Raw genomic sequence first — 17,340 nt, 5'->3', positions numbered from 1 at the left:
AAATTTGACAGGTAGGTGTAATTATATGTAAAAGCAAATATGACATAGGCGAGGGAATTTAAAAATCTTAGAAGATGTGCAAGATTCATGGAAAATGTAAGAAAACAAATTCTGCACTGCTATGAATTACTTTTTGTGGGATTTTTTTAAGTGTTCAAATTCACACTCTATGCAGTATTTCAGGTACTTTTGGGTCTAAATTCCTAAATAAATAGTTCCATCATCACTTTATTAGTTTAGATTTTTTATTTATTTCTCAATTTTGAAGGGTGCTGGGCAGCACCTGAAAACCCTTAGTTTTAATACTTGAAAATCAAGCTCCAGGTTGTTGGTCTTTTCTAATAGACATGTTTTGTGGTCAGCCTTTTCATCACTCTTGTAGACAGGATGGTTCAAATAATCCAGACATCTAGATACCTTACCTCTGACACTGTGTTGCTCTCTGGTTTTGGATGCTAAAAGCATAATAAGGATTACAGGGATAGCAGGTGGGCTGAACTGATTTATAGCAATATGACCTTGCCAGTGTTTGCGATCTCATTGTGAGTACTGTAATAGTCGATGTACCACATCTACTCCTATCTCCCTGAGCTGTGTGAAAACCTGCCTGGATTATGGATTTCTGTGTGGAAACTGTACAGCAGCACTCCTGCCTGTCATTATTTTAGCGAAGAAAGACCATTTCTGGCTTTCCTAGTTGTGCAAGAGACTGCTGGTGCAGGCCAGCTGTACAGTGGATGTTAAATAAATAATTGCAGAGGACAACTTCTGTTTACTTTTTGCATTGCTGACCTTATAACCGGGAATGTTTTACACGGGATAGAGCTGACTTTGTCTGACGCAGGCCAATTCCCTGAGCACTGCCTGGAGAATGAGAGCTTCATTCAGCTGCTTTCAATCATCTTACAGCAGAGACCCCCCACGAGCAGGTGGGGGCTGCGTTTTGGTAACCTGAGGACGAGCTGGGGTGGGAGGTGTGTATGTGTATGAGTGGTGAACGGCCCCCACAAAATGCTTTAGTGCTCTCTTCACTTTTTGTTTGCACTTCCCAGCAGTTTAGGAAATCTGTAGCAGGGTTATTTACAAAATGGTGTTACCAAATACATAAGCATTATTATTGTAGAACAGAAAGAGGGAAAGAAACTTTCAAACCTGTGCATGCTGGTCTTGTGCATCACTTATGCCATGTATTTCATAGCAGAACAGAAAACCTCAAATCTGGATGTCTCTCTAAAAGATGCTTTTATACAGAGCTCTTCTCCCAACCTCCCATCTGCATATCTGCTTTTCCCACTGACCCATGAACAAGCCCTTCCTTCTTTGCCTTGATTAGATGATAAAATATTCTGTTTCTGCTGTGGGAAGCTAAACTCTGCAACCTGAAACGCCCTGAAATCTGAAAATTCATAACAGACATGGATTTTGAAGCTGTGGCCCATTCCTGGCCTTGCCTTCCCCATGCCCAGCAGCAGATCCCAGGAGCGAGAGCTGGGAAGCAGCAAGTGCCCAGGCATGCCCAGCCAGGGGTTGCTCTGACAGGGCACTACTTGTGTGCTGGGAGGTTCTTAGAGACAGCACTCCAAATTTGGTCAAAATATGAGGCTGAGGCAGCTTCAGAGCTTGTGGCAGTGTCAAGTGAGATGTTCCTCTGATGAGAAGGAGTCTGTGCCTCCATCCAGCAGGTAGCCGCCAGAGTTGGGAAGTGGCTGCAGCTGTTGGGATATGCTCACTGCTGCGTAGGCTTGCACAGTGGAATTGCTGGGAACAGGAGTCATCTGTGGCTCCTGAGCCTGAAAACAATATATGCTGCTGGCTTTTCTTTTTATTTTAAGACCACCAGGCAGTTCTTATTTGTGTGCTCTATAAAACTTTTTAGAAGAGTTTTGCAACTTACTTAAAGAACAAAAGGTGTAACCATTTACAAAATGGAGCAATCATCAGGACTGTGGCAAATCCCACTCAGCACAACATAAATCAGGACACTCCAGATGCTGGTGGCACAATAAAGCCCAGGCACAGGGTCAGACCATGCCCCCCTCAGCCATGACAATGTGTGTCACAACGTGACATCCCCTGATTGCTGAGCCCCTCACACCACATGGACTCCTTGGTAGCTTTTATGGGTCCTCAGGATCTCACAGGTTTTTTGGGCTGGGGTTTCTGAGAGCTTCCATGTTGTTTTGACTGTCCTTGCACCCTGACTCTCATCCATGATCAAATTTACAGCAAACTGTGTTGTGCAAGTCAGAGGGTAAGCGATGGAAACCACATGGGAAAACAAAAGGCACCTCAGCTCTGAAGCTGAGCACTGGTGTCAGTTTGTGCTGGCAGGGAGTCGTGTCATTACATAATGATGCACTTATCCAAACAGCATTTTGTATTTTGGGAGACAGATGTGCCTTGCAGTTGCTAGTGGAAGTTAAACGTTAAATATGAAACCCATTCATTTTCTCTTAGTCATACTTTGGATTTAAGCAGATGTTTTCCTAATTTGTGGTTTTCAAATGTAGCATGCTGACAAGACATTTATCATTGACTACAGCTTCATCCATGCAGTTTAGCAAATTGACCAATTATTAACAGTGAGGGTTGCGTGATGCATAGCTCCTGCTACTTTGAAAGGCCTCAATTGAAACTCAATATGTTTTTACAATGTAAATTAATTGAGCTTTGGACCACATCCCTGTTGTGTAAGTGCTCTCTGCTCTCATTGTCAGAACGAACAGCCATTTGTAATGCACTGAGTAGCTGTGCTGTCTGTGAGCAGAGGTCTTGGTGGTGGAAAGTGAAAGATAACATTTTTCTGGTAGGGGCATGGAAATGGCTGATGGTATCCACATGCAGGAGCATGACATACAGAGGGAGTGTGGCCATGGGGTGGTGTAGCTGCGTGGAGACCAGGCTTGCTTTGCATCACGGATGATGAAGGGGTGCAGGGAGAGCGGTAAAAGCAGGGTGGGTGCAGCTGCCTGGAAGTTAGTGTTGCCTAGTATTTTCCATTTTGCTTGCTTGTAACTTTGCTAGACTTTCACAGAATCGTAGAATGGCTTGGGTTGGAAGGGACTTGAAGATCATCTAGTTCCAACCCTCCCTGCCATGGGCAGGGGCACCTTTCACTAGACCAGCTTGTTCAGAGCCCTCTCCAACCTGACCTTGAACACCTCCAGGGATGGGGCATCCACAGCTTCTCAGGCCAACCTATGGCAATATTTCATCACTCACTTTACCCGTATTAATTTTTTTTCCTGGTTTATGTTTGCAATGTTTGACAGAGTGGGAGGAGGAAGGTTTGGTAGTGGTGCTGTGAAGTGGTGAGGTGCTCCAAAGGTGTTCCAAAGGTGCTTCCCAAAGCAAGGAACCACCATATGGCTGCAAATGTCATCTCCTATTTTCTCAGCTCTGGAATTCAAGCAGGCAATTTAGTCATCATTCATTCATCCCATGTATGAGACTTGAAGGAGAACACTGAGTGTACCTCTCATTTCTAGAAAGTATGAAGACCTTGATTTTCACCAGCTAGCACTGCAGAAATTTTGCCTTACATTCCAGCTGAACAGGGGAAACTCTTAAGGACAGACTGTTCAGCTTCTGGCAGATTTTTTTTTTCCCTCTTCTATGTTTGCATCTGCTCAACAGGGAAACTATATACTTTGTTACAGAACAGGCTGCTGTGGAGATTAATTACATGAGAACTGTAAACAAAATAAATGCCTGTGGTATATTTCATCTTGCTTTATGCAGCCAGATGTGCTAGGTGTGAAGTACCTATGGGGTTGGCTTTATAGTCCCATTTGATGTCCTTTTCCTCACAAGCCCCTGTTCTGTGGGAAAAGGGAATAATGGTAACATCACAAAACCAGTCAGGAGCAGTGATGTCTCAGCAGGGAGGCTGGAAGTTGCATGAAGTGCAAAAAAGGGGAAAACCTGTTGATTGAAAGATGGTGTGAGAGGGCCTGTGTGCCCTCTGTTTTCTTGGTCTGCATTAAAAGCATAAATCCTGTGGGTACTTAAAATGAGCTGAAGGCCTGATCCAGAGGTTGATGAGGGATGCAATGAGGGCTTTAAAGGGAGATCTCTGGCATAATTTTCTCCCCTAGTAGCTTTGTAGCTTTTTTATTGAAATGGATGCAGCAGCAGATGTGGAAGGGAAGATGGCTTGTTATGGATGTGTTCTCAATCACCCCACTTGCTTTCCCTGAGTTTCGGTAAGCTAAATCTCTGGGAGCAGCTGTGTATCCCATGCTGGGCTTTAAGATGAGATGAGTGTAGGTAGATGTGGGGGTGAATTCGGCTAACCCAGATCCTTATCCCTTGCAGCGCTGCCAAGCTCCTGGAAAAGAGCCCGTTCTCTGTCGGCGCCCCGAGCCCCCTGCTCCCCTCACCGGCGAGCCTGCAGCTGGCCCAGCTCCAGGCGCAGCTCACGCTCCACAGGCTGAAGTTGGCTCAGACGGCCGTCACCAACAACCCAGCCGCTGCCACCGTCCTCAACCAGGTGCTCTCCAAAGTGGCCATGTCCCAGCCGCTCTTCAACCAGCTGAGGCACCCCGCCGTGATGAACGCCCCACAGGGCCACGCCGCGGGGCCGCCGCAGGGGCCCGGCATCGCCGGCACGAGGTTCCCCTCCGGCGGCATTGCCTTTCCTGCCCAGAGCCCGGCCTTAGCCACGCCGGGGAGCGGCCTGGGGCCTGTCCAGGCCCAGGCCCCCAATGCCATCGTCATGAGCCCCTTTGGAGGTGTCATGGCTCCAGCCTCTGGCCAGCAGCCTGTGGTGGTGGGCCTGAACAAGGCAGGTGCCTCCACGTCCACTGCTGCAGGGGGCTTTTACGAGTACAACAAGCAAAACACCGCCACGGCCACCCCTCAAGCATATGCCTCGGAGGGGGACCAGTCCAGCCAGCACAGCTTCCTCTCTGGTGGGACCCACCCCGCTGCCTCGGCAGCAGGGCCGCGCTATGAGGGTCACTTTGGGGCTCCCAGCCAGCTGCAGCACGAGGCGTCGGCACCATTTCCCAAGGAGTCCTACGGGGCGGCGGCGCAGCATGGGGCAGGACGGGCCTTCCCCAGCGACCCACACACCAGCTCCCATCCGAAAGGAGATCCCGGTCCCGTCTTGCATGGCAGTGGTACAAGCAACCAGTGGGAAAATATCCCTAATTTCCCCAGCCAAAACAAGCCTGACCTCGTGCCCGGTGACAGCCTGTGGCCGTCAGCGAGTCAGCAGCAGTATGAAATAAGAAACGAGCTGTACAACCCCGAAGAGCCGACACCTGACACAAAGTTCAGCGCTGCCGCCCCCCCCGCCTTTGGCCGCCTCAACCACAGCACGCAGAGCTTCGGCAGCCCTCGCATGAGGCAGAAGGAGGAGCGGAGCAGCGGCGTGCCCGACCTGACCACTCGCTCCCTGCCGCCGCACCAGCTGGGCGACCTCCGCGGCGTGGCCCCTCTCCACTTCCCCCACGTCTGCACCCTGTGTGACAAGAAGATCTTCGATCTGAAGGTGGGTGGTTTTAAGGCGTCCCTGGGGCACAGCTCAGACCCTTGAACAGGCTGCACGGTGGCTGATCTGGTCATCAGCTCCTGCCACCCCTCGCCGCCAGTGTCCATCACAGCCGAGGTGCCCTGAGAGAAGCAGAGACAAAGAGTCATAATTTGGCTCAGGGTGTTGTGCATCTGTTTCATGGCAGTTACTGGGGTTTAGGGATCTGGTTTTGTTCTGCATCTTGCCGTGAAAGATGATGAGATTACAGCGCTGGCATGAGGTCTGGGCTGAGGTCACAGCTCACCTCATGGGCCCAGAGCGAGGCGGGGAGGAGCTTGAAGCTGATCCCCCAATCCTCAAGCCACTCTTGTAACCCCACATCTGCAGTTTCATCTGCTTCTGCCTTTCTGATCCCAAGGGCTTCTCCCTAAGAGCCTTGTGGAAACAGCTTGCTTACATAAATCAGCACATTTTTGGATAAAATTATTTTAATAATTCCTCTGTAGGGATCTCTTCCTCCTAGTATGTCCCAGGAAAATTTAGGGCTCAAGGTCCACTTTGGCCTGGAAGCAAAGAAGCTGCTTAGCACGTGTTGCACACCACGTTCCCACTTCTCTGTTATACTGCCAAGGGAGCTCCAAATTCAGCCTCACCCTCAAGAAGCAGCTTCCCAGATCCCCAGAGAGCCTGCGTGCTAAGTCATGTTATATAGGTCAGGTCTGGAGAAGGCCACTTATGTGGCCCTCTGAGCCCCACAGCAATCCATGGGCTTTGGCTGGAGTTGTTCTGCTCTTCTGGTGAGCCCTGCACATGTCCCTGTGACCTTTTCCATCATATCACAGGACCAGCACCTAACCACAAAGGCATGTATTCTCATGCTCATGGTAGCCTGACAATAAAATTACAACAGCATGTGTGTAGGAAGGAAAATGGACAGCAAATGAAATAGTACCTGATACTTACACACCCTGGGGCTTTGGGATATTTGAATATATTTGCTTTCACAATTCCTGATTACTCTTTTAGCAACTGCTTGCAAAAGGGTTTACTGTGGTTACTGCAGCTACAGGGCTGGGCCAAAGCAGCCCCTGTGTACGGCATGCTGGGCAGTTCTTCTTTTCATTAAACATTTAAAAACAGCAGGGGAAATGTTATTACAGTGAGTTTCAGCGGGTCTGTTAGGTGGTGTTTAATGCACTGCCTCAGTTGGATCATAGAAGTGTAAATAGCTGAATGTACCTTGACAAATGCTGCTAATATATTGAAATAGTAAGCAGCCTTGTGGCTGCCTTGAGTACTAGCACCTTCTTGATGGATGTTGCAGGAGTTGAGGGTGCTTAGCACCGTGTAGGGTGAGTTCTTCAGCTGGAGTGAAGTAACTTAATAATTGAAATATAGCAAATTTAAAGTAAACACAGAGAAGCTCTCCTTTTGTGAAGTAAAATATAATTTAACCTACAAATAATGAATCAGGAAATGCATTGGATGAATAATAACGCACTGGGTGCTTGGCTCCAACATCACATGGTTTGATCTTCAGCATGTCAGTATTGGTTTTAGAATAAGGTAAACTGAATGGAGGAATAATCTCTTTTAAATTTGTCTCAGGATTTTTCCTGTGCTCATCATCTCTTTGTTTCAACATAGGACTGGGATCAGCACATTAAGGGAAGTCTTCACATCCAAAAATGTATGGCTTTTTCAGATAAGTAAGTATTATTTTAGAGTCACTCTTCAAACTGAACTGCTAACAGAGCATCGCTTACTTCAGTGGCTTTACACTGGGAATTTGCTACCTAATAATTAAGCTTGAATATTTATGGCACATTATGCATGCTTCTAAAGTTCTTTTCTCTCTTTTCCAGCACTGGTATCCGGTGTATGTTAAGCTCAGCAGATGGAACATTGCATTTATCACCAAATAATGCAGCAGTTTTCAATCCGTCTAGTATTGAAGGTAAATGGTTGTATGTGCAATAGTTAAAAACACTTCTTTTAGTTGAAAGGGAATTCAGTCTCTGGGGAGAAGTGGACTTTTTAAATGAAAAGTGATAAAAGTTTCCAAGGAAAAATTTTGATAGGTTGTGCACAGAAAGGCTGAAAGCCAATACTGTGCCTTTCTAAGTATGAATTTATTTTTCTTTCAAACAGTGACTGGTTTTTTACAGTACAGCAAAACAATGTATAATTTGGTGTAGAGGCTATGAAATTAATTATTATGTAAGTGAGGCACTGCTTATCGAGCACATTAATGTGATTAATATTAGTCATGATTTTCATGTGTGTAATCCATTGTTTAGATTATCCACCAAATGTCGGTGCATCTTTTATCGCCACGCCAGCAAGAGCCTTTGGCCAGCCAGGTCCTACGTTTTCTTCTCCTCCATCAGGGGTAAGAGTGAGTACCTAAGCAAACTGATCTCTTTGTCAAGATTCTTGTAGAAGTCACTTCTGCTTAGTGGAATTTAAACCCTGAGGGCTTCATTTCAGACAATTATCTGAATATTCAGTCTGTTATTTCAACTTCCCTGCAGCTTTTGTATGCATTTGATTTTGGCCAAATATGAGCTTGATAGTAGTTTTTGTTTTGGTTGGTTTGTTTTCCAGTGCTAAAAGCTGTTTTCTTGTCAGGGAGATTTGGGCAGGTGGGTAAATGGTTTTGTGTGTATCCCACTGACCTTTCTCACCCATTTTCTGAGTCTTTTCGACTCAGGGAGGTCAGCTTCAGCTTGGAATGAATATTTGGATTAGTCTTTAGTTATTCTCAGTATCTATCCCATCAAGCAGCCTTCCATCTCTCTGGTTATTTATTTGTATCAATTGTTCTCTGCCTCTCCCAGGCTGGGATCCTTCTCCCAGGTTGCAGTAGTGGCAAAGATAGTGGCTGCAGCTTCAGTGTTACTCACCTGGAGGTCCCAGATCAGTTCATTATACTGGATTCACTTTGCTTTAGTTTCTTTTAGTGTAGTATTTATATCAACTGATGCCACTGCTGGCCTATCAGCAAGTTTGCTTTGGTGTAGAGCCTTCCGTGGTTTAGGTATAGTAGTCCCCACCCTGCATTCAATACAGGTCCCCAGTTATATTGCTTGAATTCCTAGCTCTAATCAAAAAATGCCAGGAAAAAACCCCAACATTAGAAGTGGTTCTTACACTGACAAAACAGAAACATTTTAAAAGTGAAAAAAAAAAAAAAAAAAGAGGGAAAATAAAAGCAAATCATATTCATAATGAAAATACAAAGTTGTTAGGTTAAAATTAAACTCGTCACATATCAGAAAGCTGCAGCTAAAGCTGGAGACACCAAGGACTCATGTTAGGGCGTTCATGGAATAGCAGCAGTAATCCAGGGGTTCAAGTTTTCACCTTGTTAGCTTTTGTGTATATATCCTGATGTGGTCCCAGACACTCTGGAAAGCCAGGCTGGGTTGTGTCCCTGTGCCACTCCAGTTTGCATCAGGCGTTGCTTACAGAAAGGTCACCCAGATTTCCTTAATCCAACCAATTTTCTACCGTGCAGTTTTACTGTGCAAGAGGTTATTTGAAGGGTTTTAATTTTGGCCTGTCACAGACACTGTGTGTGCAGGGGAGCAAAGAGCAGAGCTGCTCATGACAGCTGCCACCAAGGTCAGAGGTGGAGTAGCAGCGGGTGCAGAGGAATGTTCCTTTTCATCATGTCTGTCAACTTCTCAACAAATGAAATTACTGCTAATACCAGTGTCATTTCTCCTTAGAATCTGTCACTATTTATCATTTAAGCTGCCTGCAGAAATCCTCCTCCTGAATGACCTGTAGTATTACGAGAGATAAAAGAAACAATAACTTTGATTTTCCTGTAAATCCTCTTTTTCTTCAGAAGCTCATCAGATGAACAGGGAGCTATATTAGAGGTGTTAAGACTGAGTTTGCCAGCTGTCATTCACTCTGCAACCCAGGTGGCTTATAATTTATTACACCTTTGCACGGTAGTATTCACTTTCAGCTAAGCTGCTGCCATTTAACTGAGCAGTGGGAGATTATACTTGACCCTGCATGTAATCATAAACAAAGTGTTCAGATTTCTGGAAGAGCTTGCTCTGTGCTATCCATCTGCAAATAACTCTATCCGTCTTTAAAAGGCAAGTGCTACCAGTCTTGACTCGGGCATGCAGAGACATTAGCACTGGGGGGACGAGATTGGCCATTTCTTATTATCTTTAAAAAAAAATTCACGTGAAGCTTAAGAGAGGGATAGAGAACTTGAAAAACAAGAAGCAAACAAACAAACAAAGTTGTAATAATTTGGTGAAATAATATTTAAAATTATGTGAGGTCCATTTCACTGCTGTGCATCTTTTTTTTTTTTTTTTTTTTCCCAAAATAGCCATGCAACTGCATTGGTAAATGCCCCTAGACATCAGTTACAAAGCAAGTTAACTTAGAATCTTATTGAAAAATACATTCAACACCTGGCACACGACTTTAGCTCCTTTAACTTCCTGTTTTTGGATTTGGAAGGTGTATATTCTTTTTCTGGCTGTGATTTACAGCCCTATTTAATGAATGGATCCAATTTAACTGCAATCAGCTGACAAGATCATTGCTTGGTACAGCCTGTTGACTTCTGGCAGGAGTATGTGACCACTTCCTAATCATGAATTACAGCAGGTTTATGGCAGAGCATTTTAATTTAAGCCATTGCCAATTGTGGGGAAGTGGTAACAACTCACAGTTGTTTGATTTAATGTACTGGGGAGCGTGTGTTGGAACACGGGCTCGGGAGCCAACGCAGAGAACAGCTAAGTCTAGTTCCACAGATTCTTAAACACCATCTTTTACCACATCTAACAAAATAAACAGAAGATGCCCAGTAACCTGGGGTGTTCATACACTGGGACTGCATTTGCTGTTTCCTTTTCCTCTGCTAGCTATAGTTGTGTTCTTCTGTTCTGTGCTGCGTGCTGCCATGACAGATGCATACAGACATCACTGTGGTTCAAGTGGAGTTGAGCTGCTTCATCTTTTTCTCAGGATCAGGTCTTTGTTATTTTTCTGCTAGAGAAAATATCTTACTTGTGGCCTTTTGCGCTTATTTGACTTACCTTACACACGTGGGCAGGCTCTGTGAGATGCAAGCTAAGTAGCAGACCACTGTATAATGCAGGGTCTTGCTGCAGTAAAAATACACAAATGGTTAAGTGGTGAAGCCTGGAAGGAAGGCAATGGGATGAAGGTGTAAATAAGATAACATTAGCTCTGTAACTTGTGAACTTGCTGACAAGCCAAACATTTGTAATGGCTCTGGTGAACTTGATCCCACAAGATTACGTGATTTGCATCTTCCCTTGAATGGCACAATTTTAATTGACGGTAGAGTTACTTCTTCAGCAAAATCCTAACAGCAGAGGTCATAAATATGGAAGTAGTCTGGAAAGATTTAATCCTGTGTGACTGATGTGTTGCTTGTCATTAGCTGGGGTAAATTAACTTTCTCTCCGGGTGTACCCTGAGGCTTCTTTGCACAGAGAGTGTAGAGCTTGCTTTCCATGTCAGAGAGATGGACAGTTCTTTGGGAACTGCCCCAGCACTCCAAAATAGACTTCCACCCTTGGAAAACGATTACCACTCCGGTGCTATGGGCCTGTGCCAGCCCAGTCTGGGAGATGTGCCTCGCTGTGTGTCCAGTGGTCACTGTGCCCCCAAGGGCAGAAGTCCCTCCTACTGTGTGTTGTTGCAATGAGAGGGGGAAGTAGACAGTTTTCTGACTCGAGGTAGAGCTGTGTGTCCCCTCACAAGTTAAATGAGATCACTTTTACCCCTGGCCCAGTCTTTTCCACTGTGGCAGAAGAAAGATTTAAACTCAGGCCCTGCTGTCCTGAACACCTCTGTAGTCACCTAAACTGATTTCTAACATCCATAAATTCAGCAGGGACTGCAGTGAGCAGTTACTTTTTGCAGCAATATCGTTAATCCTGTTTGAAGGGGAGCATCTCTTCTAGAAATCCTCTCTAGACTTTGTAATACCTAGAGATGGAGACTCCATTGCAACCTGCACTGCAGTAAAACATGTAGTTCTAAACATTTGTATTTCTAAACCAGGATGTTAAAATGCAAGTTTTATGCAAACATTCTTTAAGAAGAATATTTGTCCTTAATAACAAGTACACAGAGCAGAGCATTTTTTGCAGAAATGCAGTATCTAATCTAGTGGATTGAATATCTAAGACAAAAAACATTGGTTTGAATTGTTTTATTTCCCAGTTTGCCCAGAGGAAATCTACACTGGGTCGAGTTGTTCACATCTGCAACCTCCCTGAGGGAAGCTGCACGGAGAATGATGTCATTAACCTGGGCCTCCCATTTGGAAAGGTCACCAACTATATCCTCATGAAATCCACTAATCAGGTACTGTGCATTTAGGGCACCAGTATTGACATCTATTGGCTTGAAGACAGAGTGTTTGGGGAAAATATCTTATTTTTTAATAGAAACTTATATATATAAAGCCTATTCCTCAAGTAAAAAAAACCAGTTGTTGTTAACAGGATGAGATGAAAACAGACACAAACATGGCCACTACCTCGTAGTTCTTGTTCAGAAAAAAACCCAGAAATTTCAATGAAGAAGCATTGTAAAACTGTACTTTTAATAATATCTTTTTAAGGAAATAACTTGGCTGCCTTCTCTTAGCCATTTCATAGGGTTACTTTCAGACTTGTCTTATTTTTCATCATAGCTGAAGTCTACCCTAAGTAGCTTAAGTGTATCAGTAGTGTAAGGTGGTAAGAGTAGAATATCTTCTCTCACATACCTGCAGCAAACAATATGGATGGACATAGAATCCACACCAGTGGTCAATGTTTGAGGTTGTAATGTTTCAAAATCACTGAATCATAGAATGGTTTGAATTGAAAGGCTCTTAAAGACCATCTGGTTCTAACTCCCCTGCCATGGTCAGGGACACCTTCCACTAGACCAGGTTGCTCAGAGCCCCATCCAGCCTGGCCTTGAACACTGACAGTCAAGAAAGATTAGATACCAGTTATTTCATTTTTAACTAAACTGGCTTCTAAAGTCTCATATTGGCCTTAAGAGCTGGTTTGAAACCATTTCTTGCAGTTAAAAGAAGGCTGAGAAATGGACCGAGTGTTACTGTTTCAGCTTCAGGGCTGGAAAGCTACCCTGTTTTGTACTATCAAGACATTTTGCATAGGAGGAATCTAAAGGAAAATTATTTCACTGCCTTTTCTCTCTTATACTTTGTATTTTTAATAATGTAATAGATTGTAAAGTTTTCCCCATTTGTGCTAGGCCTTTCTGGAAATGGCTTACAGTGAAGCAGCTCAAGCCATGGTACAATACTACAAAGAAAAACCTGCTATGATAAATGATGACAAGTTACTTATTAGGATGTCTAAAAGATACAAGGAATTGCAGCTGAAGGTAAGATACTTATTCCTGATCAAATTTTCTGAGTTTCTGTGGTATGTCCTGGAGAATACATCTAAAAAAAAAATCTTTGCTGATTACTGATTTCTGATTAAAGCTTTAATATTATGGAAAAAGAAACTAAGAAAGATAAATTAACAAATGTATGTTAATGATCTTTTATACTTGGCTGCTTGGTTTTGTTCTAAATTTTAAGTCTTGGAAGAGACCCCATTTTCTCTAGTCCTCTCAAACCATTTCAAAAATCCCTTCTGAACTTCCCTCTGAATGGGCTCCCCACATTACTTGGTCTAAAAAAGGTCTAAAATACAGCCATGTGTAAGATACAACATGTCAGCAAAATAAGGTTGTCTGCTCCTTTTAGTCAGGTATCAAGCCTGAAGCGATGTTTTTTTTCACTGCTTGCATGCTTGAGCCATAGTACAACCTTGATACCAAGCAGTGATTGCAGGACTAAACACCACCACATTGATTTCTTTTTATTTCCTTCTTGTGAATGACCTAAATTAAAAAAACAAGATTTTTTTTTTTCCATATAGCTTTTCAATAGGCTTTAGACTTTCTGTAGAGTGTGTGACACTCCTGTTGTAGACACCTGGGTGATGTCCAAAAATCACTGCTCTTATGAGCATATTTATGAAGGCTTATCTACTGCCATGTGTCATGCTAAGAGGGTATTTTTATTTCATGGTAACTTGGACCAGAACTGGTAATGTAGAGCTTAAAAGCTCCATATTGTATTAACAAACATGACACAAAGTTATTTTGTAAAACAGCTCTGTAATGTTCCAATTTAAGAGGCCTTTTATGAGCCTTGAGGTAAAACAAGGAACTCAGATGGTTTGGTCTAACCTTTGGAGAAGTCTCTTTCTCTCCTGTATCTGTATAACGGTTTAAGGAGACTTGAAAGAGTTGCCAAAAGTTCATAAACCAGGGCAGTCTTTCCAAGTGTGGTACAGTGAGGGGTTCAGGTGTTAGGTGGTGCAGGCTGTGCATCTTGACATAGCGGCAGGAGTTACTGAGGAGAGGTGGTAGTTTGCCTAGATTTCAGGAAGAATTTTCTGCTCTTCCAATGGCAGTTTTTTCAGGTTATGGAATTACTTTGCTCTGCACAAGCAAGAAAGCCAACAAATAAAAGCACAATATAGAAGGGGGAATATGCACGAGCTATTTACCACTACAAACTGCTGAGCCCCTGCATGATTATGTTGCTCAGCTACGCATGCTTCAAGTGTTTGACAAATTGCATGCACTCCAGCCTGTGTAGCGCATTCTACGTAAATGATCTTGAATCTTGAGTAATCAACACTCCAGCACACATCTTTCTTGCACTTGGCTTTTCTGAAGCTCTTCTATCTAAGCATGGTCTTTTAAAGCTATACTCCAGAATTAACTAACTCTGAGATGAAGAGGAATCAGTTCATTCCCAGAGGATGAGATAGGCTGCTATACATATTTAATTCTATACTAGAAAAATTGTCTGTTTTGTCTCCTCTTAGATCTAGTTCTTAGAAAATTCTCTGTAGTGATTGTGTAACAAGGAAGGACGAGCCAGTTTTCAAAGCCTGTCATAGCAGCCAAGTATGAGGAGACAGTGCTACAACGTAATGGAGCAAACTTTCCATTTGTATCATTTTACCACTTTGATCGTGTTATTGAGAAACCAGCTGCAGAAAAGAGTGTAACCACAACACTGAAACTAAATATTTTTGAGCAATAATATAATTGAATGCATGGATACTGTTTCTTGAAGGACAAATCACATATATTAGCTTGGAGAGTAGTGCAGCATGCTAAGCAGTTTCTTTGGTTTTGTTAGAAACCAGGTAAGAATGTGGCTGCTATCATCCAGGACATCCACTCGCAGAGGGAGAGGGACCTGCTGCGTGAAGTGGACAGGTAAAGTTTCTCCACAGTTTGGAACTGGAAGTCTGTAAACCTGTAGGTAGAAGAAGTATTATCCCTGTGCTTCCCTCTCTTATTAAATTTGCTTTTCTAATTTGGATGTTACTTATAGAATAGTATATATTTTTATATAGTCCAATGGTAGGTACAGGACCTGTATAATGAGATCAGATTGAAAATGTGCACGTTATGAAAATAAAAGATCTCTTTCCTACTGATGATGATGACTCAGAAAGTATGCCTGGCATGTGAAGAACGCAGAAATGAAGCTGTTCCACTCTCCTCCCTGTTGAGTGAAAAGCATAAAGGGTGGGGGTGCTGTGAGACCTGCTGGGAAGGAACTGGTTCAGATTAAAATGTATTTGGGTACATTTCTGATCTGCCTGACTTCTGGACCTTCCAGCAAAAATTGCAGAGGAATCACAGTCCTAAAACATCTCTTTTAAACAGGTGGCCTTTGTCACTTTTGTCTCAGAGATGCCCTAGCTGAGTGAGTATTCAGGGTGCAGACATTAGGGTCATTGTAAAGGTATTAACGTATTATAAGCTTTTAATGCTAAACCCCTATGAGATGCTTTTAAGAATGAATGAATATATTCTTGACAGTTCTGTGGGGATTTAGTTAAGCTCTGTGGATATGACACTGCCTTTTCTCCTGTTCACTGTGTTTGCAGCTGTGCAGTGCATGTCTGTGAAAGGCCTGGGGTCTCAGGTTCGCAGTCTCCAGGGCAGTTCCCGTGAGCTTCCAGTGTACAAGAACTTGGTAGCCAGCTGTGGGTCAGCCAGTTAACAGCTGCCTTTTCCCTCTGCAGCAGGTATGGCATGGACAGGCCCCGCTCTCGCAGTCCCATCAGCCGCTCCCTGTCACCCCGATCCCACACTCCCAGCTTTACCTCCTGCAGTTCACCACACAGCCCAATGGGGACCAGCAGGACCGACTGGGGAAATGGGAGAGAGGCATGGGATCAGTCCCCGTATTCCCGGCGGGAAGAGGAAAGAGATAGCAGAGAATGGCGAGAGAATGGGGATGAGAAGAGGGACAGGACTGACACATGGGTTCACGAGAGGAAACATTATTCCCGACAGCTGGACAAGTTTGATTTGGATGAACGGCTTGAAGGAGGCAGAGGACACCGAGAAAAATACTTAAGGACTGGTTCCCCTGGCTCCCTTCACCCTTTATCTGGCTACAAGAACAGGGAGGATGACTATTACCGAAAATCCTCTAAGTCAAAATCTGACAAGTTTCAGAGGCAGCTGCAGGATGTACCTGGGAGATCTAAGAGAAAGGAAGAGGCAAAGCTAAGGGAACGCAGGCATTCTTACAGCGAGGACACTGCCAGGGAGGAGGTGTCTGAACAGAAGCACAGCAAAGCATCTGAGGGCTCCAGGCAAAAACTAAGTGAGAAGAATAAGGTGAAGAAAGGCGAAAAAGACCAAGAAGAAGATGCTACTGCTGAAGACAGTGATGTGAAGGAAACCAAACCACCAGAGAATGAGGTAAATAGAGATCTAAAAGTGTATTTAAAAGACAGTAAATGCTGAAGTAATATATTTTCTGAAATATCTTAGAGCATTTGTTGTGGGTGTTGTGCCACTGACATGAAATGTTTTGCCATGATAAAATCACAGAACACAGTCCTAAAAAAGGGATCTTTGGAGCTCCTCTCGTCCATATCTTTGCCCAGATCATGCAGATCTGTTAACCCAGTGTTGGGTATGCTATCATTCTGCATCAAGCCCAGAATCTTTGGGTAACCACTGAGGGGATGGGGACAGACAACTGAAAACAAAACCAAGTGATCAGTGTGCTGTTTGCATGCAGGCTGTATGTGCAGGGGCAATTGCCCTCCTGCTCTCTAAGTCTGTGCAGAATACCCCGTAGCTGCTCTCCATAAACTCCTTCCACTCAGTGATGAGAATTGAGGTATCTGAGAATTAAGTGATATTTTACAGAGATGCACAATATTTGTAGGACAATACGTGGAAGTGGTTGTTACACTACTAAAATGGGGAATTAACTTTTAATGAGAGCATTTTCTTTCTGGATAACTCAACGTAGGAATTGGTTTCTATTAATCGTATGTCCCTACTCTCAACTGTGGTAGGGATAATTCATACCACTCCTTTCAGTGTGCTGGCAGGAGTCTTCTCCCATGGCAGAACCACAATCAGCTTACCTATAAAATTACGGGGTCTCTGGAGATATACTTCCAGTTGTAAAATGGCAATGTTTGTGGGTTTGATCCTCCACTGGGAAAAAGTGGGAGGGGAAACAGATCAAGATGCCTCATTTGCTCAGTCCCAGCACAGCCCATACTCATATCCCCACCCTGTGGGGATCTGGTTACTGGCTCTTGGCCACCTTGCCTCCCCCAGCTGCCCCCCCCGAGATACGCTGCCACTATCCACCCCCAGGGCTGCTGGCACGGGAGGCTGCAGGGCTGCTTGGCTGACCAGGGCTCCATCTCCAGCTTGTGCTTCTGTGCTGCCAGGGCCATCATCAGTTGTTTTCAGATGACCTTGTG

General features: G+C 44.1%; 1 protein-coding gene across 2 annotated transcripts in view; it reads left to right on the top strand.

Moving 5' to 3' along the window:
• Positions 1–17,340, top strand: part of RBM20 (RNA binding motif protein 20) — a 102,977-nt gene that overhangs the window by 71,389 nt on the left and 14,248 nt on the right. Inside the window, exons 2-9 of one of the 2 annotated variants that reach the window (XM_050305330.1) lie at positions 4,318–5,497; positions 7,127–7,188; positions 7,345–7,436; positions 7,780–7,871; positions 11,720–11,863; positions 12,770–12,901; positions 14,727–14,806; positions 15,625–16,312. In XM_050305330.1, coding sequence (XP_050161287.1) covers positions 4,318–5,497; positions 7,127–7,188; positions 7,345–7,436; positions 7,780–7,871; positions 11,720–11,863; positions 12,770–12,901; positions 14,727–14,806; positions 15,625–16,312 — 2,470 coding nt within the window. Of the gene's footprint in view, positions 1–4,317; positions 5,498–7,126; positions 7,189–7,344; positions 7,437–7,779; positions 7,878–11,719; positions 11,864–12,769; positions 12,902–14,726; positions 14,807–15,624; positions 16,313–17,340 lie in introns of both variants that reach the window. The other variant, XM_050305329.1, reaches the window with a different exon arrangement.

Source organism: Myiozetetes cayanensis, unplaced genomic scaffold (genome assembly GCF_022539395.1).
Source record: "Myiozetetes cayanensis isolate MyiCay16 unplaced genomic scaffold, myiCay2020 scf10, whole genome shotgun sequence".
In the NCBI taxonomy this organism is placed as follows: domain Eukaryota; kingdom Metazoa; phylum Chordata; class Aves; order Passeriformes; family Tyrannidae; genus Myiozetetes; species Myiozetetes cayanensis.
Note: the sequence above shows the minus strand (reverse complement) of the source record. Positions and strands in the feature narration are given on the sequence as shown.